A 24397-nucleotide genomic window follows, 5' to 3' on the forward strand; every position below is an offset into this window, starting at 1 on the left:
TTCAGACAAAATTGCACATTCACACACAAGTCTTAAAGACACTTTTACCATTAAATCTTCAGTGTTACACTAACGATCCTATGAAACCAGCCGACCTTACAAAATTATTTATGCAGTCGGCAAACTTTAATACTTTCGATCGCCATTTGACAATAAATCTTTTGAATTAAGCTATAGTGAATGGTTTAGCGTTTTAGAACAAGACTCCAACTGCAGATTTAAGTTTGCCAAAACCAAAGAGGCGGCAAGGAGCCATCATCTGACCACAAGATTACTTCATATAAAAAGGGTGAAGTGTTAATGAAAGACCACAGTTCTTACTCCGTACGTAGAAGACACACGCCGATTAAAATGAAGTTATTCATACTGTGTGTAGCTTTGTGCAGTGCCGTGGCCTTGCCAGCTGACAGTGACAATAAAGAGAAACCCCGTGCTCTAAAGAAGGATTGTGCCAATGGAATTCTAAATCCCACCTGCCTTAAGATCGGTGCAATTACTCTTATAGAAAAAATCAACGCTAAGGATGAATTAACCTTGTTTCCGGGAGTAAGCCTGGTCAAAGATGGAGCTAATGAACCCAAGCTGGAAGCAGTGGCAGCCGAACTGGCCAGGTCTCTTCCCACAGACCCTGACGACAGACTCGACAAGTTCTTGCTATTCCACGTGGGGTCATTCTTGGACAGTCATTCCGTGAAGTTGAAGCTAGTAGATGACTCTGCCGCTGAGGAGGCCAGAAACCTAATTTCCGAAGGAAGAGGCAGTAAGGATCCCTTGAGCATGGGCGGGAAGAAAGGTGGAATGGGTGGCCTTATCGCCATGGCTATGATGATGAAAGGTATGTATGACCATTCTGACCCATATTTTTTATTTAGTTACATTTGTTTAGATGCTGCTCAGATTCCGTCATCAGATAAGACTAATTAGCGGGTGGATTTTGTACATTCACTGAGACGGACACATAGTTGTCTTGATGCTAATCTCTGTGCATTATGAATGAACTCGATGTACCCTGGGAAACGCACCGTCAAAATAATTTAGTAGCTGATATGAATCCTCCTTTCTCACTTCTCAATAATGAAAATCATTAGGTGACAAAGATGAGCTAAAGTGAGGAATTTTATTTTGCCCGAGTTCACTGCCAGTTGTTGGTTGTCTACTAAAGGATACATATACAATCCTAAATTAATTAGTAACAGCCTAAATTCACTTATATCGAGATGGACTCAAAGAGCACGATGAGTAAGCTCGATAATTCACTTTCAATGTTCACGACTGGTTCATTTATCTTATAATAAATAAAAACTTGGAATTGTGACTGCATCGATATATATAAAAATGAATTGCTGTTCGTTAGTCTCGCTAAAACTCGAGAACGGCTGGACTGATTTAGCTAATTTTGGTCTTGAATTATTTGTGGAAGTCCAGAGAAAGTTTAAAAGGTAGATATGATTAGGAAAATGCTCAGAATTAAATAAAAAATAACAATTTTGTTTTCCCTTTGATGTGCCCCCGTCGGAAGGATTCCTTTTGTTTGTTTTAAGTTTATTTTATACAAAGGTATTTTATTTATCGATTGAGGCACTACGAAGTCTGCCGGGTCACCTAGTTTCAAATATAAAATTTTAATTATTAAGTTTAGCAACTTCTATTTAGGAAAACTTTAATGAAGCTAAGTAATTACAACTTTATCAGAACATTCCTCTGTAACTACATAGACGCTATACGTCATGGCACAATGACTCTCTGACTTTTCTGTGGAATAACTAAAACCCGATATAAAATTGAACGTAGTTTTAGCTTTGACATTAAACATTAAAAACTCAAGGTCTTGCTACAGAAACAGATCAGTGTTGTTGGCCAGAAACTAAATTGACAAGCTCTAATTGAGCACCGGGCAAATTAAGAAGAATATGAAATTTTCAATATCCTTCACTTTTTCCGAACACAATACTACTACTACTAGGTAACTTCAGAACAATATTCTTACGGCAGAATGGTAATACCCGAGTGGACCTGCCAATAAATATAATCTATCTTATCTATATATATAAAAATGAAATGCTGTTCGTTAGTCTCGCTAAAACTCGAGAATGGCTGGACCGATTTGGCTAATTTTGGTCTTGAATTATTTGTGGAGAGAGAATGTTTAAAAGGTAGATAAATATGAAAATGCTCGGAATTAAATAAAAATAACAATTTTGTTTTTCCTTTGATGTGTCCCCCGTCGGACGGATTCCTTTTGTTTGTTTTTTAAGTTTATTTTATACAAAAGTTTTGCTGTTTTATTTATCGGTGGAGGCACTACAAACTCTGCCGGGTCAGCTAGTAATTAATATACTACTACTTATAAAACTTCGCAAAAGACTCGATTCAATTGTTAAAATATATTAAACGAAAAAGCTCTGTAATCTGATATAAGTTCTAAATACGAATCGAACTTTCTATTTCAAGTAAAATGTTGATCAGATCTTACGGATAGTCAAAACTTTTTAAAATAATGAAAAAAAAAAACAAGTCACAGTGGGTCTTCAAAAACTTCGAAGTTTCATATAAACTTTTTTTTAACGTTTGATAAATGCGTTTTTGTAATTCGTCGATACCATGTCATAACGTAGAGAGCAATACATAATTGTTATTTTTCTAAAAACTAGTCCAGAAGAGCCTATGTTCAAGACAAACTAGTGTTCACATTTTAATAGTCTCTTATTGCTGTTCTCCTAACTTTTGTATTGCAATGACACGGTCCAAATTCTGAAGACGCACGGATCACAGGCTGGAAGAATCACTGGTAATTTCTTTTCTACTACCCGGAATCCCTGTATTCAAGGTATCATTTTTGCAGCTACTCTGCTCTCATCCTACTCTTGAATGAGTACCACGGAGCTTCTCCGAGTGCTGTGGCATCAGGCATCTTCTGGCTTTACTCATATATTCTTGATCAATATACACTGACCATCTAGTGGGGCGTAGTACCTTTGAAATTATGTTCTACCTAAACACACCTAAAATCCGAATACCCGCAAATACTACATATCGTGGTCCATTTCATATAAAGTACACTAAATTATTCTATTAAAATGAATGTTAAACTCCTATCTAACACCTCGGATCTTCTTATTGTGAAGATAAAAACCTTACATAAAATACTATCTTCATCTTGTTGATCAATGAAATTTTAAAAAAATATCTCCTTCAAAACGTTTCATGATAAAATATAATTAAATACCTAGCTAACACACAGCATCCAGCATCGCATGAGTGAAAACCATCACAAATGGTGGACAGTTGATTCACTCAAAATGTAATCGAAAAATCACTTTCGTTTACAATTTCAATTTTAACTTACCAACTTACAAACGTAGACGGTCTGGACGGGAATCCATAGACATAGTGAACGATATTTCAGATCCAACTTTTAGTAACAAAGACTTTAAACTGTATGATTGCAATCCTAGAATTTTTGTCTTAATATTTGAAATGGTAGGAATTCAGTAATTAGGTAGGATAATAGATGAGGATAATAGATGAGGACTATTTCTGTCAAATGATAACTGATTAGTGGCAGAAGCCAATGGGGGCAAGCAAATAAAGCGGTTTCAACAGTAGAGCGTATGGTGTCTCCTATTGTCTTTGTTCATTCCTGATGGTAACAATATTCTGTCATCGTGTAGACAGCAAAATGCGATTTCATACAAAGATGATATTGGGGAATATTTTGTTGTGTATAATTTCTACTAATGCGACTTGTTACATAGTGACTTTAACCTGCAAAATTATAATTTGCGTAATTACTGGTGGTAGGACCTCTTGTGAGTCCGCACGGGTAGGTACCACCGCCCCGCCTATTTCTGCCGTGAAGCAGTAATGCGTTTCGGTTTGAAGGGTGGGGCAGCCGTTGTAACTATACTGAGACCTTACAACTTATATCTCAAGGTGGGTGGCGCATTTACGTTGTAGATGTCTATGGGCTCCAGTAACCACTTAATATCAGGTGGGCTGTGAGCTCGTCCACCCATCTAAGCAATAAAAAAAAAAACAGCAAAAAAATTTGATTGTTCCGCACAAACGCTTTTTAACCGCCATGACATTACCACAACATGCAGACCTCAAAGGCACAACAACGATTTTGAGAGTTCGTTGTTTTCGAACAAATCCAATGTACCCGAAATCGAAGCAATCAGATCTTACGCTAAACAAAACAGCAGAGCAGTAAGCTCTAAGTAAGTAAGGTTTCATAATAAGTAGTAAGCGGGGCGTATTTTGAGACTATACTGTAACTGAGATCTTATATCTCAAGGTGGGTGGCATTTACGTTGTAGATGTCTATGGGCTCCAGTAACCACTTAACACCAGGTGGGCTGTGAGCTCGTCCACCTATCTAAGCAATAAAAAAATAAAATAAAAAAAAGACTTAAATAGTAGGACAATCTTTAATGAACTGTAATCAACAGAAGTCTCATCATTAAAGCTATTATCATTATTAGTCTGGCTTCTAAACTAAACAGGAGATGTATAGTAAGTCGGGATTAGTAAGCCCTATATTTTCTTACGAATAGGTATCACCATTCTGCTGCAAACCAGTAATACGTTCATTTGAATTTTGCGATAGATTTAATTAATACTATTGAGACTTCGATTTTATCTCTAAAATCGGGTAAACAGTTCAGGCTATGGTATCCCTTCAAGTACTACGTAAATATAAAAAATCCGAAACAAAATTGGGTAGCGCATGCACGAAACCAAATTAATTTCTCAAAAACTTTTCCTTCGAAAATTACTTAGCGAAATAGATGCGACAAACTATGAAATTAAAAACTACGAAACTGTTGTTTATCCTATTAAAAATACATAAAATGAACACGTAGGAACATAGTGAGCCTTCACTACCGAATGAATCAGATAATACACTAACGGACAACTTTAGACGACATTAGATGTTAATGTAATGACATAAAGATGAAAATCGTATGAGAAAAACACATCGCCGGAGGCAGCGTACTATGAAAATATAATAGACTCAAAAGTACGTGGTGCCAATATACGGCGAGGTATAAATAAGTTGGTGAAACAATAGCCATTACAAACTGTATCAAATAACGCAGAGGAACAGACGTGCTTCGGATATGTATCGCATGTACATTCTAACGTTAGCGGCGGCAGTCGTTGGACTCCCGAACCCTGAACCAAAACCCACAGAACCAGTCGAGGCTACAGGTAGAGCCAAGGTCGACTGCAACGGAGGAATATTCAGCCCGACCTGCCTCAAAATAGAAGCGATATCTATGCTGGAAAAACTAAACGGGAAACAGGAGCTAAAACTTCTACCAGGAGTCAGCATTGTTAAAGAAGACTTGAAGGAGAATGAAACTAAGCCAGACTTCGCTGCTGAACTTGCAAGGGCTCTACCTTCGAAGCCTGACGAGAGAATAGACAAGTACCTTTTGTACTCTCTAGGGAATTATTTAGATTCTCATACAGTGAGGCTTAGGTTGCTTGATGATGGAGCCGCCGAGGAGGCCAGGGCTTTGGTCGGAGAAGCAAGGGGGAAAGGAGGATTAGGAGGCGGGAAGAAAGGGGGAATGGGAGGATTAATGGCCGCAGGACTTTTGATGAAAGGTATGTGTTTAAAAAGGAGTTTTCTGTTCCAATAGTCATCCCTAAGCATTAACCATTATGTTATTTTGTAACGGGAATTTCTCGCGTATTAATTTTTAGCAAAGTCCACGCTGAAAGAAATTATATCGCGCATTATTATCAAATATAGTTAACAATGTAACAAGATCTGAAAAAGTAAAAAAATAAAAAAAAATTGTTATACGAACGTGAGCAAATCAACCTTATGTTTGTATATTTAAAGTGAAAATTAGAATAAATCTTTACTGACAATTACGCGGACGTACATATGTAGATGCATAATATGTAACTTTAAAACAAACAAATAATCACACATTTATAAACGATTATATCCTAGTTACAATTTTTTACACACTTCAAGTACTTAGACGTCACTCTCCACAAATAATCTCTGTATAAAATCTGGGCTATTATTTTTTTCACTTAAAATGATAAATTTCAAATGACAAAAACCGACAGATGAGAAAATATATTTTTTTACTATTCTCTTGAATGCATTCACGAACACAGCGTACTGGATCGTTTACCATAACAAATAGTGTTTATAAAAACATTTCTATTGAATCAGGTTTAGTCCTGTAAAAGTAAATTGTTCAAAAGTATATAAATAAATTAAAAAATGGAAAAAGTAGATTACGCTTTATCAATAACAATCGAAAGTCTAAACATAACCAGTCCTTCCTTCAGGATAATAAATAAAGAATTTAAATTTTTAGTGAAACCGCGGTCTTCTAACTTCCAAAAAGCTAAGTGTACAAACCCGAAATCAACTATTTTCGGTCACATTACGATGTAGAAAACCATTGTAACATTAACACAAAAATATAGATCACACTTTTCAATATTATCGTGTATACAGCTACAAATATTCGTTTTTGAGAGGGGAATCTCTCAACATGGAACCACACCCGATTCCAATAATAGTTTTGAATTTAAAGGCTCACTAAAATACTCAAGTATCATTTCCTGAAACTGTATTCTTTAGAGTGTACTTTATGTGTGCTAACAAGTATTCAAATCTATTCCCAGTGGGTTAGCATTTTAGATATTGGGTGTCCACGTCCTTGCTAAAGGTGTTTATTATAAACAGATCGTTTACTTGTAACATTTCAAATGCGTTAGGAACGCTTGTTATTAGATAAAGAGCGTTCTGTGAACACACTACAAAAAAAAAGAACCACAAAAATTCGTACTTCATCCTGCTTAATAGAATTTTGCTGATATTAACTATTGCATATACTACACACAGTATTGTAATTAACTATTATAGATGTATGCATAACAATTTTTCGTAAGAAACCGCTAAAGGTTAACTAAATCCTCCCGATCCACTAACGGTGTTTCTAGGTACTTCAAGCACCGGTCACCTTCCTCGTCGAACCCTTCGCTTGCGACGAAGGGATCGACGAGCGAATTAACTCTCAGACACAGCCCACTGAGTTTCTCGCCGAATCTTCTCAGTGGGTCGCGTTTCCGATCCGGTGGTAGATTCTGCGAAGCACGACTCTTACTAGGGTTCGTGTTAGCATCGTCGTCAGGTTTGAGCCCCGTGAGCTTACCTACTAGTTACGGTTACGCTGGAATAGCCTCTCTAGGCTACAAGCTTAGGTAGGAAAAAAAAAAAAAAGATGAAAATAAAGTGTTGATCGTTCTGAGAAAAGTCAACTTAATAAACTAAATGAACCATACTCTTCTATTACTTTGCAGTTTAAGCATGTCCAAGTTTTAATGTTTTTCAAACGTCAAATATTATTAGGAATTTAATAAAAACGGTCCACAATTTGTACATTGGGCCTGGGCCCACCGTCCGTGTAGATTTGAAGTTTTACCGTTTGGACCGTTGCAATTGTCCTTTTTTTAATTGGCGATTAGGCTGTAAGTATACTGTAGCTGTAGGTGATGCCTAGTTAATGGAAGGTCGCGTTCGAATTTCAACGATTTGAATTTGAAATCAATTTCATAAATCGAATTTACTATCATGTGACGTATATGTGCATACGTATTTTGATCAAACTAGTTTTACTAAACGATAAACAAGATCGAATATAATCTGAAGATAAGAGTATAAAATTGCATTACAATTATTTCGTCGGATTGACAACTTACTGGAGGTTCCTTCGCCTAAATAATAGGAATGACAACGATTTTTTTTTTATTGCTTAGGTGGGTGGACGAGCTCACAACCCACCTGGTGTTAAGTGGTTACTGGAGCCCATAGACATCTACAACGTGAATGCGCCACCCGTATTGAGATATAAGTTCTAAGGTCTCAAGTATAGTTACAACGGCACCCCCACCCTTCAAACCGAAACGCATTACTGCTTCACGGCAGAAATAGGCAGGGTGGTGGTACCCACCCGCGCGGACCCACAAGAGGTCCTACCACCAGTATACGAAAAATAATTAGGGCATTGACACAAACGGACTCGACAAGACTCGACATGCTGTTTTAATAATAATAACGTCACGCGAGTTAGCTTCAGGGACAGACGGCAAGTGTACCGATAGTCATCTTGATTGGATTTCCGAGCTATTTTCCGCTCTCTAATTTCTTTATTAACAAAAATAACTGAGCACACGGGGACTGTGCGAGTTAACCTACTTTTTAAAATAGAGTAACATACTGACTATACTGAGACCTTAGAACTGATATCTCAAGGTGGGTGGCGCATTTACGATGTAGACGTCTATGGGCTCCAGTAACCACTTAGCACAAGGTGGGCTGTGAGTGTGTCCACCCATCTAAGCAATAAAAAATAATAAAAAAATCAGGGTTGCGTCTTCTCACATAGATGCAGGCGAGATGTGCTTCTGGATCGTAAGAGACAGACACATTATACAATATTGGACACCAAGAAAGTAATACAAATATAGAAGATAAATGTGTTCAAGTATTTGCCCACCGAAACGGGAAGTAAGCGAGCCATGCTGGTCAAACGGTTATAAAAAAAACCCAGCATGATGAAATTATCAAAAAAAAGACGCGGCTCTCTGGTAAAACTACCGGGGCCCGTGGAGATCAAGAAGCAAATGCCCAAAATCAAAATCAGAGGAAAATTAGAGAGGAATACAGAGAGAGCCTGATAGGGAGAAGTTGATTGAGGAAATGCTATCAGGATTGCGGAGTTCAGATATAGTAGTAATTAAAGATAGTTTGGGTCGCATACTCATATGCCCTAATAAATAACTTGACCAACTATGAATCATTATAGGCTCTTCTATGATATGCCATGAATCCAGAATCCAGCAGAGCTACCTTCCTTGAGTTACACGAATGCTCTGATCTCGTACGTCGCCTCACTCTAATTCAGAGGTTCCCAAACTTATTTTGTCTACTGCCCATTTTGAGAATAAATATTTTTTAGCGCCCCCAAATTTTTTACCTATTAAAAAACCACTATAGCGAGAGCTCAGTCGGTGTCTAAGAGTCCTCCAAGATGAAATTACAAATCGCCTCCCAAGCTTCTACACAACGCCCCTATTTTTTTCCTGTGTCTGCTACCGCCTCCCTTTAGGCTGCAGGGCCCACAAGGGGGCGCTATCGCCCACTTTGGCAAAGGCTGCTTTAGTTGCATTACATTGCGTGCACTGAAAAACGTAATTAGTGAACATTTTTATCAACCCATAATAGCTTTGTTGCAGAAATAGACAAGACCGCTGGTTCTAACTATCATGTAAAGTTTTCTAACCTCCCGTTCTTCCACAGGTACCCTCATGTCCATAGGGCTTGGAGCCTTAGCCCTGCTCGCCGGGAAAGCTCTGATGACAGCCATGATGTCGCTCCTGCTCTCCGGTATCATCGGTCTCAAGTCTCTCTCTGGAGGCCAAAAATCAACCACGTACGAAATCGTATCCAAGCCCGTTTACACTCACTCTCACTCTCATTCTACCGCTCACGAGGATGTTGGCGGCTACGGACATTCTGGTTACGGAAGGAATTTGAACGTGAGGAGACGCTAAGAAGAGTAGGGGAGTATTTGGAAGGTGATGGCAGATTGCCCAATTTTGAGCGACATTATTCATTTTGATTCAATCACCAACAAAATACTCGACAACAAATAATTTATTTAATTTATTATAACTAATGCAAAATACTTAAATTATATTTTTCATTTCAAAAAAATATTTCTTCTTCTCAATCTAAAACGTTGTCGTCCATTAAACTAACATGTATCGATTAATGTATACAATCTTAGAACATATACTCGTAATGATAATGCTTAATGAAAATACATTTGATGAGTGCGCCTTCGAAATATGAGGCAAAACTTTGATTCCTGTCTCGTGAGTGTAACTCTTAGCGACGGCCGCTGATTTGACACTAGACTCTGGATCAGACTGCCACGCCACCGACCTCAAATGAGACACGGAGGATCTGCTCTTCATGTCTAAGGCAACTATGTACCGCTTTGTTAATTTTGTTGATTCAACGAGCTATACTCATTCCTATAAGAAATTGTATGTTGTGTAAGTATTCAGCTAACCTTTCAACTCTTCATTTTTCTCACCCCATTCTACAATAGTACAAAGCTATTTAACGTTAAATGTAAATTTAAATAATATGTGATGTACGAAAATAATTATTTATTCATTAATTTATTTTAGAATAAGTCACGCCATTTTTGTTTTGTTTATTTGCCATAATAGTTATCTTGATGTTTATGTTCATTCATTTATTTATTTATGTAATAAATGTACTTTATCTCATTTCATTTTAAATTAGTTCATACTAATTTGCTTTTTTTTATTTCTTAGTATACTATAATATTTTAGTATGATTATTTATATGTTTATCTATTATTTTTTGTTATAAATTATGTAAAATTTACATATATATTTTTATGCATACTTAATATTATATAACTTGAGCTTTATGGATTATGTATGTATTATTTGTGATATCATAGTTTAATTTATAAATATTGTTTTTATTTTGCAATCTTCAGCACCCAAAGATAAATAAAATGTTTTAAATAATGAAAATTATGTTTTATTTACTTTTCTTTCCAAATGTTCATTATTTTAATTAGGCCAATATATTTTTATACCAATTGACTTCTATAATTTGGTTTCAAATTTATCCATACGTTGACAGTGGAGTTAAACTTCTTTAATGCTAAATAGTATAGTTTTTACTAGGGCTGCCCAATAAACCTACACATGTTAGTTGCAGAATTTAATAGCAAAAAGTTAAAAAAACCACCTACTTAAACTAAAGTAAAAATATAGGCGAATGTTTCAACAACGGGCTAAACTAAATATTATTATTCTACCTTATACTTCAGTGCAATTACTGGTGGTAGGACCTCTTGTGAGTCCGCACGGGTAGGTACCACCACCCTGCCTATTTCTGCCGTGAAGCAGTAATGCGTTGCGGCTTGAAGGGTGGGGCAGCCGTTGTAACCATACTGAGACCTTAGAACTTATATCTCAAGGTGGGCGGCGCATTTACGTTGTAGATATATATAGGCTCCAGTAACCACTTAGCACTAGGTGGGTTGTGAGCTCGTCCACTCATCTAAGCAATAGATTAATTAAAAATAACATAATGTAGACTCTAAAACAGATCCTCTATAAATACTAAATACCTAAGTCATTGGATAACTACATTTCAGAGGAAGCCAGGTAAGTTTACCTCTACCCTATTTATTAACTTTCACCTTTAAAACATTCCCTGTTAAAACCAATACACGATTTGTTCATTTAATTGTTATTTCGGTAGGCAGCGGCTTGGCTCTGCCCCTAGCATTGCTGAAGTCCATGGGCGACGGTAACCACTCACCATCAGCTGGGCCGTGTGCTCGTCTGCCTACAAGGGCAATAAAAAAAAAAACATTTTTTACGAGAATTCTATTGAATGTTAATATACAACTTTAAAAAGTGCAATCCAAGCGCTCAGTGAACTTATTTCAGCAGATAGATTAGTTCAATAGCCAAGCTTCCAGCGGTTATTCTTATATATTATATATCTTAGTATATTATGAAAAACTTATGATCACAGGGAAGGCAACAGATCTAGAGGCCGCAGCCATACTCGCTGGTCTGATCAGATCCGCACCGCTTTGGACAGTACAGTGTACAGCGCGCTGCATGACGCCGTGGACAGGGGAAAGTGGAAAAAGATCCTAAGATTGAAGCTCATGGGTGATGGTGGTCACGACCCTCAGACATGAGGAGCACGACTCGAGGAGGAGGAGTATATTAAGTTCTTCGCGGCGGAAATAAGTAATACACACTGGGCGAGAAGATACTAAAGGGTTAAGGAAGCTATAGTTCGGTAACCGTACTCGTCGAACTCGACAAAGAGTTCGCCGTGCAACCTAACCCATGAATCAGCTCGCTGAGTTTCTCGCCGGATCTTCTCAGCGGGTCGCGATTCCGATCCGGTAGTAGATTCATTCGCGAAGCAGCTACTCTTGAGTTGTTAGGTCTCCTTCGGAGGCGCTCGGGTAGCTGTTAGCAAATCCCACCCCTCCTGGTTGAGCCTTTGCTCGCCCACCTGTCCTGGTGAAAGTGGAAAGGCCTCCGGGCCACCAGTAATCCTTCAATAATAAAAAAAAAGGAAGCTATAGCCCCTCCCACTGTTATGTCATATCGGTGTGGGATCGGAATTCAAACCCATTTCAACATAAAAGACACATGAAAATTCATGCGAAACCTGTGGCGAGATATAAACCTTAAGTTACATGTAATAAGTGTTACAGACTAATTCCATGAAACTTTCATCTAAACCGCAAATCTCTGTATATTTTTTTTTTATTCTTTCTTGTACAAAACGTCGGAAAGAGAAAGCTACTTTGATATTATTTTTTTGCTTTTTTACACGTCTAGCACGCCATCACCGTGACCGTGACCCACAAATGAAAGTTAGTCGTTCTTGAGGCTTGAGATCGACGTCTCAATCGTACTGTACAATCGCTGGGCCAACCCTCTTTTTTTTCCTACATTTTCTAGTTACCTCGAGGGATTATTCTAGATTCACTGAACTAGTAGGTGAGCTCACGGGGCTCAAACCTGACGTCGTTGCTAACACTAACCCTAGCAAGAGCCGTGCTTCGCAGAATCTACCACCGGATCGGAAACGCGGCCCACTGAGAAGATCCGGCGAGAAGCTCAGTGGGTTGTGTCTGAGGGCTAATTAACTCGTCAAGCCCTTCGTCGCAAGCACGGGTTTTGGCAAGAACGATGACCGGTGCTTGAGGTAATCTAAAAGCACCGTTATTGGATAGGGAGGGTCCGTAATGACGTGCTTAGGGCGACGTTGGCTGTTTGCCATTCGGTCCACAGGATCGTAAAAATTAGTTTATAGTAGTCTCTAGGCCATTGTGTTAATTTTACATTTTTTTTATCATTATAAACACTAAAATTAGTAACCATATTCCCCCATATATTAATTCTAAACTCTAACTAACGCGACTTTGATCAGATAAGACTGTTACTAATAATTAATATAATAAATAAAATCAAAAATCAAAATGAAAAACCAAACTAATTTATTTTTCACCGTCTCATCATTATACCATCAGTCCTTAATTAAATATCGATACCAAATTACATAATTCGAAACGATTCAACTCGATTAAATATCCGTATCGATTCGAGACACTTTCGACTTTTCACTTGACTCGTTTATTTGTTTGAAAGTTCTACGGTTTAACGTCAACAAATCGATTTTTATTTATTTATTTTGTTGTCTTCAAAACTATCTCGTTTTTATTTGAAATCGATCGCTATAAAATAAATCGGGGACCGGCATCCAACATCAGTCCCTTCGAACAATCTGTTCCGTGACTAGTGAAACGAAAATGTTTATAAAATGCATCGTATTAGTGCTGTGCTGTGCTAAAATATCGATAGCCGTTATCGATGAAACGGAAGCCAATATAGTGAGTGAAGATGTCAAGAACCGAACCTCGGACAGGACCTCCAGGTCCGGCCTTAAAGAATGCACTAATCTACTCAGTGCTAAATGCTTGAAAATGCACGCTCTATCTTTCTTAGAAGACTTGAGCTCGCGAGAGGAACTGCATCTTCTGCCCGGATTGAGTATCATCAGAGAGAACCAGACTAATGCCACTACGGCCGAGGAAATAGCTGCTGAATTATCGAAGCAGTACCCAGGAAAACCTGAGGAGAAACTAAATAGGTTCTTGCTGTACCGTCTCCAAGACTACCTGGATGGGCACTCGTTGAAGTACAAATTGCTAGATCCTCAGACCACGAAGCAGGCTATGGATATGGCGAAAGGGGACCCGGAATCAATTGGAAGGAAATCCGGTGGTGGTGGTGGTGGGGGTGGCTTTGGAGGTGGTAAAGGCGGTGGCGGCGGAGCTCTTCTGGCTGCTGCTTTGATGATGAAAGGTAACACTATATTTATTGTGTTTTTTTTTCGGTAAATCTAATTTTACTGGTGGTAGGGCCTCTTGTGAGTCCGCACGGGTAGGTATCACCACCCCGCCTATTTCTGCCTTGAAGCAGTAATGCGTTTCGGGTTGAAGGGTAGGGCAGCCGTTGTTACTATACTGAGACCTTAGAACTTATATCTCAAGGTGAGTGGTGCATTTACGTTGTAGATGTCTATGGGCTCCAGTAACCACTTAGCACGATGTGCGCTGTGAGCTCGTCCACCCATCTAAGCAATAAAAAATAAAAAACATAGTGGTGACCATGATACAAACAGACAAAAATCTGTTATATTATATGTATCGGAAGCACACATGGGAGACAAGTACATTCAGGAGCGATACAACGGAGATACTATCATGGAAATTAAGACCAGCACCCCATAGTTTCCATGGTAGTCTCGTGTCACAGTTAGGTTGATTGCTATTAAATTCTTTCAGGAGTTTTAAATTTACAATAATAATTTTCATTCGTAATTTTTATATAAAAACAAAACATGTATCAGCGTTTTCAAACAATCTCTTGTAATTTAGTTCTGTCAAATACTACTGTAACTTATTACAATAAACCATTTTACATAGTCTTGTTAGAGAACTGAAAAACCAGGCAGCTGCGTTTATGATTTTGATCTTTCGATTATCTATATATATAAAAATGAATTGCTGTTCGTTAGTCTCGCTAAAACTCGAGAACGGCTCGACCGATTTGGCTAATTTTGGTCTTGAATTATTTGTCGAAGTCCAGAGAAGGTTTAAAAGGTAGATAAACATGAAAATGCTCGGAACTAAATAAAAATATCAATTTTGTTTTTCGTTTGGTGGGTGCCCCGTCGGACGGATTCCTTTTGTTTGTTTTAAGTTCATTTTATACAAAAGTTTAAGTATTTTATTTGTCGATTGAGGCACTACGAAGTCTGGTCAGCTAGTATGTAGTATAAAAATATGTAGTAAATTTTAAATCTTAAATGAGTAACTTGAGTTAAAGTGTTTTCACGGGTCGTAGACGTACAAAAAAAAATAGGTACCCTTAATTTTTTGTCAGATCTGTCAAAATTAGACACACGCTGAAGAAAACAACTTAACTCCACGTACAGCGCGCGAGAGTACTGAAATAAATAAATAAATCAGTGGCCCATCGAAAACTCGAAACTCGGCCCATCGAAAAGTATTCGAAACGAGATTAAATCATAAGAGCAGTTTTAATTATCTTTAATTTAATAATTACACAAATATTACCTGATGAATTATAATAGCAATACATAGTTCAGAAATTTGCAACAATAAATTGTGCAGGGTCAGTAATACCGATGCCTTTATGAAATATGAACTTATTTGAAATATTGAATGTTTAGTTAGATTACATTAAAGTTAAACAAGATTATAGATCTGCACCATTCAGTTTGAAGAATAACCAGATGATCTTCAAATCTTAAATTCTCATTCGCTGTCGCCAATCTATACTTAATATTACATTGGTAGAGTTAACATTGTTATTTTGACATTCAACAAGTGTGTCATACTGACATCTAAGTTCAAATAAATTATTTTGAATTTGAATTTGAATTTGAATTTTATAAAGCTGAAAAGTTGTTTGTTTGTTTGAACCCGCTAATCTCAGGAGCTACTGGACCGATTTGAAAATTTCTTTCAGTGTTAGATAGCCCATTTACTGAGGAAGGCTATAGGCAGTGTGCGGCAAAAAATAATTTTCAAAACAATTAACAACTAACAATTAAATTGCCAGATTTAGTTACGACTAACAATTGAAATAGTTATTTGTAATTGCAATATAACACAATTAACACTTCATCAACTGTGTTTGTTAAGCTTTGCAATTAAAATTAATTAATTGTGCTTGTGTAATATAAATGTAATGAGTGAATAAGTTGTTTTTTAAGTTTCATAAAAATCTAAATATTATTAAATGTTTGTTTAAAATAGTAAATCAAATCAAATCAAATCAAAAAAAAAAAATTCAACATAAATAAAAGTACATACTTGTTGAACGTCAAAAAGAACTACCGCCAATTCACAAGAACTAGCCTCCGTCCTGAGAAGAACTGGCAAGAAACTCAGCGGGCATGTGTTTTTTTTTAAATATTCAGTTTTACAATTAGTATTATAACGTAACAATTACTACAATATTGAAATGCCCGGAGCGAGCAACTCATTCCCACTTTGTGCAATCTTCTAGATAATCATTGACTTTATAGTAAGCTTTATTGCACAGATGTTCTTTAATAGTTTTCTTAAACCTATGTATATGTAGGTTCTGAACATCTTGTGGGATTTTGTTGTACAGGCGCACAGACAAACACCCGTCAAATCCAGTTTCAAATTAATTAACTAAAACACATATTAATATCTTCAGGAACCTTAGCTGCAGCAGCGTTAGGAGCCTTAGCGCTGTTAGCGGGCAAAGCATTGATGACAGCATTGATGTCGCTACTGCTCTCGGCTCTGGTCGGTCTCAAGGGACACGGCGGCCACAAGTCCACGACATATGAGATCATCACCAAGCCAGAGGTCTCCCATCATCACTCCCACAGCCACGAAGAGCATCATGAACATGAGCACGGGCATCATGGCGGCTATAGAAGAGCATATGATATGGGCTACAATAATTACATGCCGTATGACGTTGCCACTACAAAATAGAAAAAAAAACCGATAGCTTAATTTGTAGAAAGTTCAAATATTTATTCGCAATTTATATTATAAATACATTATCTTAAGTGTTGCTTATTTTTTTACATAATTTATTGTAAGGTCTGGTGGTAGGACCTCTTGTGAGTCCGCGCGAGTAGGTACCACCACTCTGCCTATTTCTGCCGTGAAGCATAATGCGTGTCGGTTTGAAGGATGGGGCAGCCGTTGTAACTATACTGAGATTTTAGAACTTATATCACAAGATGGGTGGCGTATTTACGTTGTAGATATCTATAAGCTCTAGTAACCACTTAACACCAGGGGGGCTGTGAGCTCGTCCACCCATCTAAGCAATAAAAAAAAGGTCCTAGTTATGTTACAATCGTATTACCTACAAACTTCTGATTATTTACATTCAAGTGTCCTCTTTCGTTATGATTCGATTAAATCAGATAGCTTTGTTTATTAACGCATATATTGTAAGATATTTATTTAAATTATTTATTAAAAATACGCTACATAATTACTTATGAGTATAGTATTTTGCACCATATAAACAATTTTCTAGTGCATATTTTTATATAACACTTTTCTCATATATTACTTTTAATACCCACCGTATTTATTAATTTATTAATAATAATATAATAATTATTTGTTTTTGCTTTATTTTTGTTTGTGTTCGTTATTGTTCTGATTTATTATTGTTATTAAATAGCTTACATATAATATATTAATGTTAAATGTATATTATTTGTTCCTTTCAACGCAAGCAGTATTCGTGAATGTGATAATTTTATTTTGTAAAACCAAAAAGTACTTATAATGTCTTATTTAATTAAATATTTATTTCATGTCTTTATAATATCCGATAGCGATATTTTAGTACATCCGTTGTTTTATTTATCCTATATTTCATACGTACACACATAATTTCACATTTAAAATTAAAATAATAAATATTTTAATTTAAAAGCATAACAATCGTCCTAACGATCGTCTGGTGTAGTGGTAAGTGACATGGTCACTACACAAGGGGGTCGCGGGTTCGAATCCCGCCAAGGGAAGATATTTGTATGATAAATATAAATGTATTTTCCAGGGTTATGGATGTATATTAAATATATGTACGTGTATAATAAAAATCTTACATTTATTTCCGTTATCTGGTACCTGTAACACAAGTTCTTTACGAACTTATCACGGGACCAGTTAACGTGGCGTGATTGTTAGTAAATATTTATTTATATTTATTTATTTATAATTATTAATTAAAATTAAAGTTTAAAATAAAATAAAATTCTCGAATGGCAAGGTTTTTTAATGGTTTTCCGTCCTTAGTTACAAGTTTAATGTTATATATTTTTTAAATGTAAATTCATAGATAATTTTCGCTATGCTTGTCTATTTCTGTAGTATAGCAGTAATGCGTTTCAGTTTGAAGAACTTAGAACTCATGTCTCAAGACGGATGGCTGCATTTACAATGTACATGTCTATGGGCTGCGGCAACCACTTAACACCAGGTGGGCCGTGAGCTCGTCCACCCATCTAAGCAATAAAAAACAAAAAACAAAAACTTACGATTTGTTTATCAAGTTTATTATTTATTCACCATTTGTATTGCTTCGTAGGATATAAATAGTCAATGGTTTGTATTGTACCGTTACATAGAAAAACAAAATTTTACAATAGTAACTAGTGGTCCCGCAGTAGTCGAGATTCGACTATAATTAATTGAAATTATAGTTTGAACGTTATTATGGTTCTATTGTCAAAGACTATTATACTTCTATGATCACAGATTTCGCCAAGACTACACTATGGACAAATAAACAATATTAACCTATTCTCAATTTGATCACAGACTAACAGAGCAACAAAAGTTTGACAACAATTTAACGGTAGGCAGCGGCTTGGCTCTGCCCCTGGCATTGCTAAAGTCCATGGGCGACGGTAACCACTCACCATCAGGTGGGCCGTATGCTCGTCTGCCTACAAGGGCAATAAAATAATAAATAAAAAAACATAGAGTATTCATATGCGTGTGTCAAATACGTGGTAGTGTGTGTAACGTTTTTTTATTGATTTGATGTATTATTAATGCATAATTAAAAAAAATATTACCATTCGCCACTTCTTCGCTATATTCTCTATAAGCGTGGGAAATTTCATACTCCTCCGTCCGCGCAATTTTCGTAAAAAGGGGTACAAAGTTTACGCTTCACGTATTAATATATAGATAGTACGAACGTTATCCGATGGTAGATTCAGCACTGCTGTTGTTAGGGCAGATGTTAGCATTGTCTCTCAGCCTGAGCCCATGAGCTCGCCTACAAATCCGGTGAAGTCGGAATAGACCCTCAAGCCTACCGGCAAATAGGTAAGAAAAAATAACTATCGTGTTCCGGAATAAAATGATGTTTTCAAACCATTCCATAATTTGCTTTTAATGTATTTTATTATACGTAGTCTATTCTATTTGAAGAATTGAAGCTTGGGGTACGCGCTGTCCCAAAAAACGTGGTAGACTCATACAGTTCTGTGCATCACGAATTACAATTATTCTTTGGGTAAATAAAAATGTTGTATGCCCATCTTGTAAGCCCAGTCGAGTAGGTAGATGGTAAATAGTCGACGTCGCCCTAAACATGTCATTACGGATCCTCCCGATCCATTAACGGTGCTTTTAGGTACCACAAGCACCGGTCACCGTCCTCGCTGATCCATCGCTTACGACGAAGGACTCGACGAGTAAATTAACCCACAGATACAGCCCACTGAGTTTCTCGCCGCATCTTCTCAGTGGGTCGCGATTCCGATCCAGTGGTAGAGTCTACGAAGCACTGCTCTTGTTAGGGCTAGTGTTAGCAAATTCACGCAGATTGAGCTCGTGAGCTCACGCACCCGTCCGGGCATAGCTGGGCATAGCTTTAACAGTAGGCAGCGGTTTGGCTCTGCCCCTGGCATTTCTGAAGTCCATGGGCGATGGTAACCACCCACCATCAGGTGGGCCGTATGCTCGTCTGCCTACAAAGGCAATAAAAAAGCCCCTAAGGCTACCAGCTTATAGGTAGAAAAAAAAGTAAAGATTACGACCTCATGTCTCAAAGCGCTATGATAACATACAATTAATTCGTAAGACTTTCAAGCTAACATCATCTCGATCCGACGAGAAACCGCGAACCAAGTAAATTATGAGTTTTCGAATCACCGAGCCGTTACAACCTAAAGCCCTATTAACATAAAGAATAAATACGATGAACAAAACGATAAAAGCTCATTACAACGCGATGGATCTCAAAACGACGCTCGTTCTCTTTGCCGTCGTCTCGACCACAAGTTCGCAGCTTAAAAGCCCCGATAGGATCTTCGAAAGTGCATATTCCGAATGCCTAATGAAATTTTCGTATGTATGCCTGCAAAGGAAGACTCTGTCGTATCTAAAAGTGTTAAATGGACTCAGTGAAGTGTCTGTCTTCGGGGACTATGTGAAGTTCGGTGAGTTCTTGTAGTTGTCACAGAGCTGTAGGGTACTGCAGGCGTGGAGTCTTCATGCGTTGCAGTGTGGGCAGTCACACTGCACAGCGCACTGAGTTTCTTGCCGGATCTTCTCAGTGGGTTGCGATTCCGATCCGGTGGTAGATTCAGCGAAGCACTGCTCTTGCCAGGCCTGGTGCTCCTAGGTTGAGCCCGTGAACTTATCTACCCGTCAGGGCGTAACTGAACTAGCCTTCTAAGCTACCCGCGAATTTATTTATTTATTTATTTAATAAACAATGTTTCAACAGCATTTAACTAGACACAGGGTACAGAGGATGTTTTCCCAAACATGAGCCAATTAAAGAAACACATTATGTTTCCAAAAAATTTTAACATTATTAATGAACACAGGTAGTCCAACTAAGGTAAAGGTAAGGCAGTTAAATAGGTAGATTAACTTTGTCGAATGATAACTTGCAGAATAAGTTTGAATCTGATTGTGTTGTGTCGATGTGTGTAAGTGCGTGTGAGTGCGTGTGAGTGTAATGTAGTGGTTGGTTTACATGGACGCTCGAATTGATTATGAACGTTGATTGTTAATTGTAGAACACCCAAAATACTTTAAAGATTATTATTTAGAATAGATAGATAGAATAGATAGAATAGATAGAGAAAAAGCCACACTGTTACTACTGGCAGTGAGGGGTCGTATAAATGCCATCTCGGTTTGAAGGTTGGGACGCCGTGATGTCTAACGGCTCTAGCAAACATTAACATCAGGTGGAACCTGAGTTAGCTAACCCACCTAGCGCAATAATAGTAATAAAATATCCTATATTTGTATGTTCTTCGCAAGCAAATTTAAAAATAGTTCTCTATAGCGACAATTGGCTACACCCTTGTCATTGTGGGGGTCATGAGCGACGGTGACCATTCACCGTCAGTCGGGCCATATGCTCGTCGTTAAGGTTTTTTTTTATTGCTTAGATGGGTGGATGAGCTCACAGCCCACCTGGTGTTAAATGGTTGCCGGAACCCATAGACATCTACGACGTATATGCGACATCTACCTTGAAATATAAGTTCTAAGGTATCAAGTATAGTTACAGGATAGTTATAGTTACAGTTAGACTTGCGCAAAACATCACTTCCCAATGTAATGTGATATGAATGTCAGAAACAGCAATGCTGAATTAACTTTAAAAATCAATAATCGAATAATAACTTCTCATCAAGAAGTGGCCAGTGCCTTTGAGCATTACTTTGCTGATATCCCAGCTTCTACCACAAAATCTTTAATTTCATCTCCTACCGTCGCCGAATCATTACTGCAAAATCATGTTGATAAATGCAGTGTTAACTTTAAGTTCACAAATATTGATATAAAGGACATAATTGATAATTTCAAGCTCATTAATATTAAGAAAACTGGTGATTTATGGGGAATTTCAATTAATGTTATAAAATACATTATTGATATAATTGCACCTTACCTTGCTACAATATTTAATGACTGTATTGATGGTGGTGTGTTTCCTGATCTAATGAAATATAGTAAAATAATACCTTTATTTAAATCTGGTAGTACTTTTGACCCCTCTAACTTTAGGCCCATTTCAGTACTACCTACATTGAGTAAAATTTTTGAAAAAATTATTCTGGAACAACTTTTGAACCACTTCAATTCCAATAACCTGCTTCATAACAAACAATATGGATTCACTAGTGGTCGGTCAACTATTGATGCAGGTGTAGATCTCATTAAAAATATTTTTCAGGCTTGGGAAGAGTCGCATAATACCCTTGGGGTTTTCTGCGACTTATCTAAAGCTTTTGATTGTGTTGAGCATAATACATTGTTGAGGAAATTACACCATTATGGTATTAGGGGCGTTTCATTAGAACTTATTAAATCTTATTTATCCGGAAGAATCCAAAAGGTAGACGTTAAAGGAACGAGATCTTCCGGTGTCTTACTTAATATGGGTGTTCCTCAGGGTTCCATATTGGGTTCCTTCCTATTTCTTGTATATATCAATGATTTACCTAAGTTTATTGAAACCCGTCACGAGGTCGTATTATTCGCTGATGATACATCATTATTGTTTAAAATTAAACGACATTTGGAAGATTATGACGATGTGAATGATGCTATCTCGCGCGTGGTACATTGGTTTAGTGTTAATAATCTGTTATTAAATAACAAAAAAACAAAATGTATAAAATTTACCACACCTAATGTTAGACAAGTTGACACTAATATTACTGTAAGTGGAGAGACACTGGAGTTTGTGGATTCGACAGTTTTTCTTGGTATAACAGTTGATTCTAAGCTGCAGTGGGGTCCTCACATATGCAAGTTAGCGAGTAGGCTTAGTTCTGCAGCGTTTGCGGTAAAAAAAATACGAATGTATATTAATGAAGATACGGCACGCCTGGTTTATTTTAGTTATTTTCATAGTGTTATGTCCTATGGCATTTTGCTATGGGGCAATGCTGCCGATGTCGAAACGATTTTCATCCTGCAGAAGAGGGCTATTCGTGCTATTTATAATATGCACCCGAGGGAATCCTTGAGGGACAAGTTTAAGGAAATCAAAATTCTAACTTTAGCGTCCCAATACATTTTTGAAAATTTATTGTACGTGCGTAAAAACATTGAAGAATTCCCCAGAGTCTGCGATTTGCATAATGTGAACACTAGGAACAAACATAGGCTTGCGTTGCCGGCGGCTCGAATTAAGAAAATAAGCAACTCTTTTAGGGGGCTGGGTGTACAGCTTTTCAACAAGATCCCACTAAACGTTCAACTACTACCTGTTCATAGATTTAAGAAAACTGTTAAGGAACGTTTGTGCAACAAGGCATATTATAAAGTTAAGGATTATTTACTAGATGGCACTACGTGGGAATGAGGCGCTCGCTCCTGGCCTTTTCATTTTTTATTATTATTATATTTTTTTTAATTGTATTTTTTTTGACTTGTTTTTTCTTTTATTGTGAATATTTCTATTTATTTAAAAAAAAGAAAATATTTGAGAAAAAACAAAAAAAAAAAGAAGCCCGCTGAGTTTGTTTCGTCGGTTCTTCTCAGGACTGTGGCTTTTTTTGGAACCGGTGGTACAGTTAACATTGTTATTTGTATTTTGACATTCAACAAGTGTGTCATACTGACATCTAAGTTGAAATAAATGATTTTGAATTTGAATTTGAATTTGAATTTGAACTTCTACAGACAGGTGATATTACTCGAAAACATTACACATCACTCTTAACATTACTCGGTGCGTTCAATAGATACTGTGACGAATACATTGTATCTATACACCCGAATCATTACCTAGTTACAGTATAGTTACGAGGAAATAAATCTGCGAACTACTTGTGTTATTGTTAGTTGTCGAATTATGTTGTGAAAGTTAAAGTACCGCTATAATAATGGTAAGACATTCACAGTTTATTAGCACAGCAGATTATACACGCATTACAGAAGCTCTCGGTATAAGTACGTGTGGTTTGCAGAATAGTTAGCTCGCGTAACCAGTGTCTTGGTTTGAATCCGGGCAGCTCCTTAGAAATCTTCAATTCGTTAATCCCCAAGGCTGCATTAATGTCCGATGTTTATAAATTTTTTTTTTAATTCATATCTGTTTAATATCTATTCTTCAATCTTGTTAGATTGAAGTCGATTGATGTTTCGATCGACTTTGTCTACGAGGTGGAGATTACTTTAATGTGTGGACGAGCTCACAGCCCACCTGGTGTTAAGTGGTTACTGGACCCCAAAGACATCTACGACGTAAATGCACCACCCACCTTTATATATAAGTTTTAAGTTCTAAGGTCTCAGTATAGTTACAACGGCTGCCCCACCTTTCAACCCGTGCGGACTCACAAGAGGTCCTACCACCAGTGAACCCATATTGCACTAACAATAAAGAATTTTAAGAAGTTTATTTAATGAGAATTTATATCTACTGATTTCTTTTCAAGCAATGTATTGCGGTAAATTGCAAGTTAAGAAGAAGAAAAAAACATTAAATATTTACGGTCAGGTCTTGTTTTTCTTTTTCTTTATTACTGTTTTTCTTCACGGAATAGATTTTTTTAACTGATGGGAATTTGTTAACAAGATACTTGCCGAATTAAAAACACTAAGTATTCGTCCAATGATTGAAATTTGACCAGAATCATTTTATGTAAATATAATATTTTATTAAATGAATGAAC

At 37.0% G+C, this 24397-nt stretch overlaps 3 protein-coding genes across 3 annotated transcripts; all 3 read left to right on the forward strand.

The window, feature by feature from the left end:
• The first annotated feature begins 351 nt into the window (after nucleotides 1–351).
• On the forward strand, nucleotides 352–1111 carry LOC134198712 (uncharacterized). The gene is made up of 2 exons (XM_062676254.1): nucleotides 352–835; nucleotides 1089–1111. The coding sequence occupies exons 1-2, from the start codon at nucleotides 352–354 to the stop codon at nucleotides 1109–1111; spliced, it is 507 nt and encodes a 168-aa protein (XP_062532238.1).
• Nucleotides 1112–5088: 3977 nt separating this feature from the next.
• Nucleotides 5089–10610, forward strand: LOC101744505 (uncharacterized). Its single transcript, XM_004926080.4, has 2 exons — nucleotides 5089–5616; nucleotides 9341–10610. The coding sequence occupies exons 1-2, from the start codon at nucleotides 5124–5126 to the stop codon at nucleotides 9592–9594; spliced, it is 747 nt and encodes a 248-aa protein (XP_004926137.1). The 5' UTR covers nucleotides 5089–5123; the 3' UTR covers nucleotides 9595–10610.
• Nucleotides 10611–13610: 3000 nt separating this feature from the next.
• LOC101744649 (transcription factor Sox-1) lies at nucleotides 13611–16694 on the forward strand. The gene is made up of 2 exons (XM_004926081.4): nucleotides 13611–13995; nucleotides 16408–16694. Exons 1-2 carry the CDS (start codon nucleotides 13614–13616, stop codon nucleotides 16692–16694), a joined length of 669 nt encoding a protein of 222 aa, XP_004926138.3. The 5' UTR covers nucleotides 13611–13613.
• The last annotated feature ends 7703 nt before the right edge of the window (nucleotides 16695–24397 follow it).

The sequence above is a fragment of the Bombyx mori genome, chromosome 26, assembly GCF_030269925.1.
Source record: "Bombyx mori chromosome 26, ASM3026992v2".
NCBI classification, from domain to species: Eukaryota; Metazoa; Arthropoda; class Insecta; order Lepidoptera; family Bombycidae; genus Bombyx; species Bombyx mori.

What these genes read in the sequence shown, in the direction of transcription:
- LOC101744505 (XM_004926080.4), top strand. Translation starts at nt 5,124, where the DNA reads ATGTATCGCATGTACATTCTAACGTTAGCGGCGGCAGTCGTTGGACTC. An exon ending in CGCAGGACTTTTGATGAAAG is followed by an intron (nt 5,617 to 9,340) that starts GTATGTGTTTAA and finishes GTTCTTCCACAG; the next exon opens with GTACCCTCATGTCCATAGGG.
- LOC134198712 (XM_062676254.1), top strand. Translation starts at nt 352, where the DNA reads ATGAAGTTATTCATACTGTGTGTAGCTTTGTGCAGTGCCGTGGCCTTG. An exon ending in CATGGCTATGATGATGAAAG is followed by an intron (nt 836 to 1,088) that starts GTATGTATGACC and finishes GAAAATCATTAG; the next exon opens with GTGACAAAGATGAGCTAAAG.
- LOC101744649 (XM_004926081.4), top strand. Translation starts at nt 13,614, where the DNA reads ATGCACGCTCTATCTTTCTTAGAAGACTTGAGCTCGCGAGAGGAACTG. An exon ending in TGCTGCTTTGATGATGAAAG is followed by an intron (nt 13,996 to 16,407) that starts GTAACACTATAT and finishes TAATATCTTCAG; the next exon opens with GAACCTTAGCTGCAGCAGCG.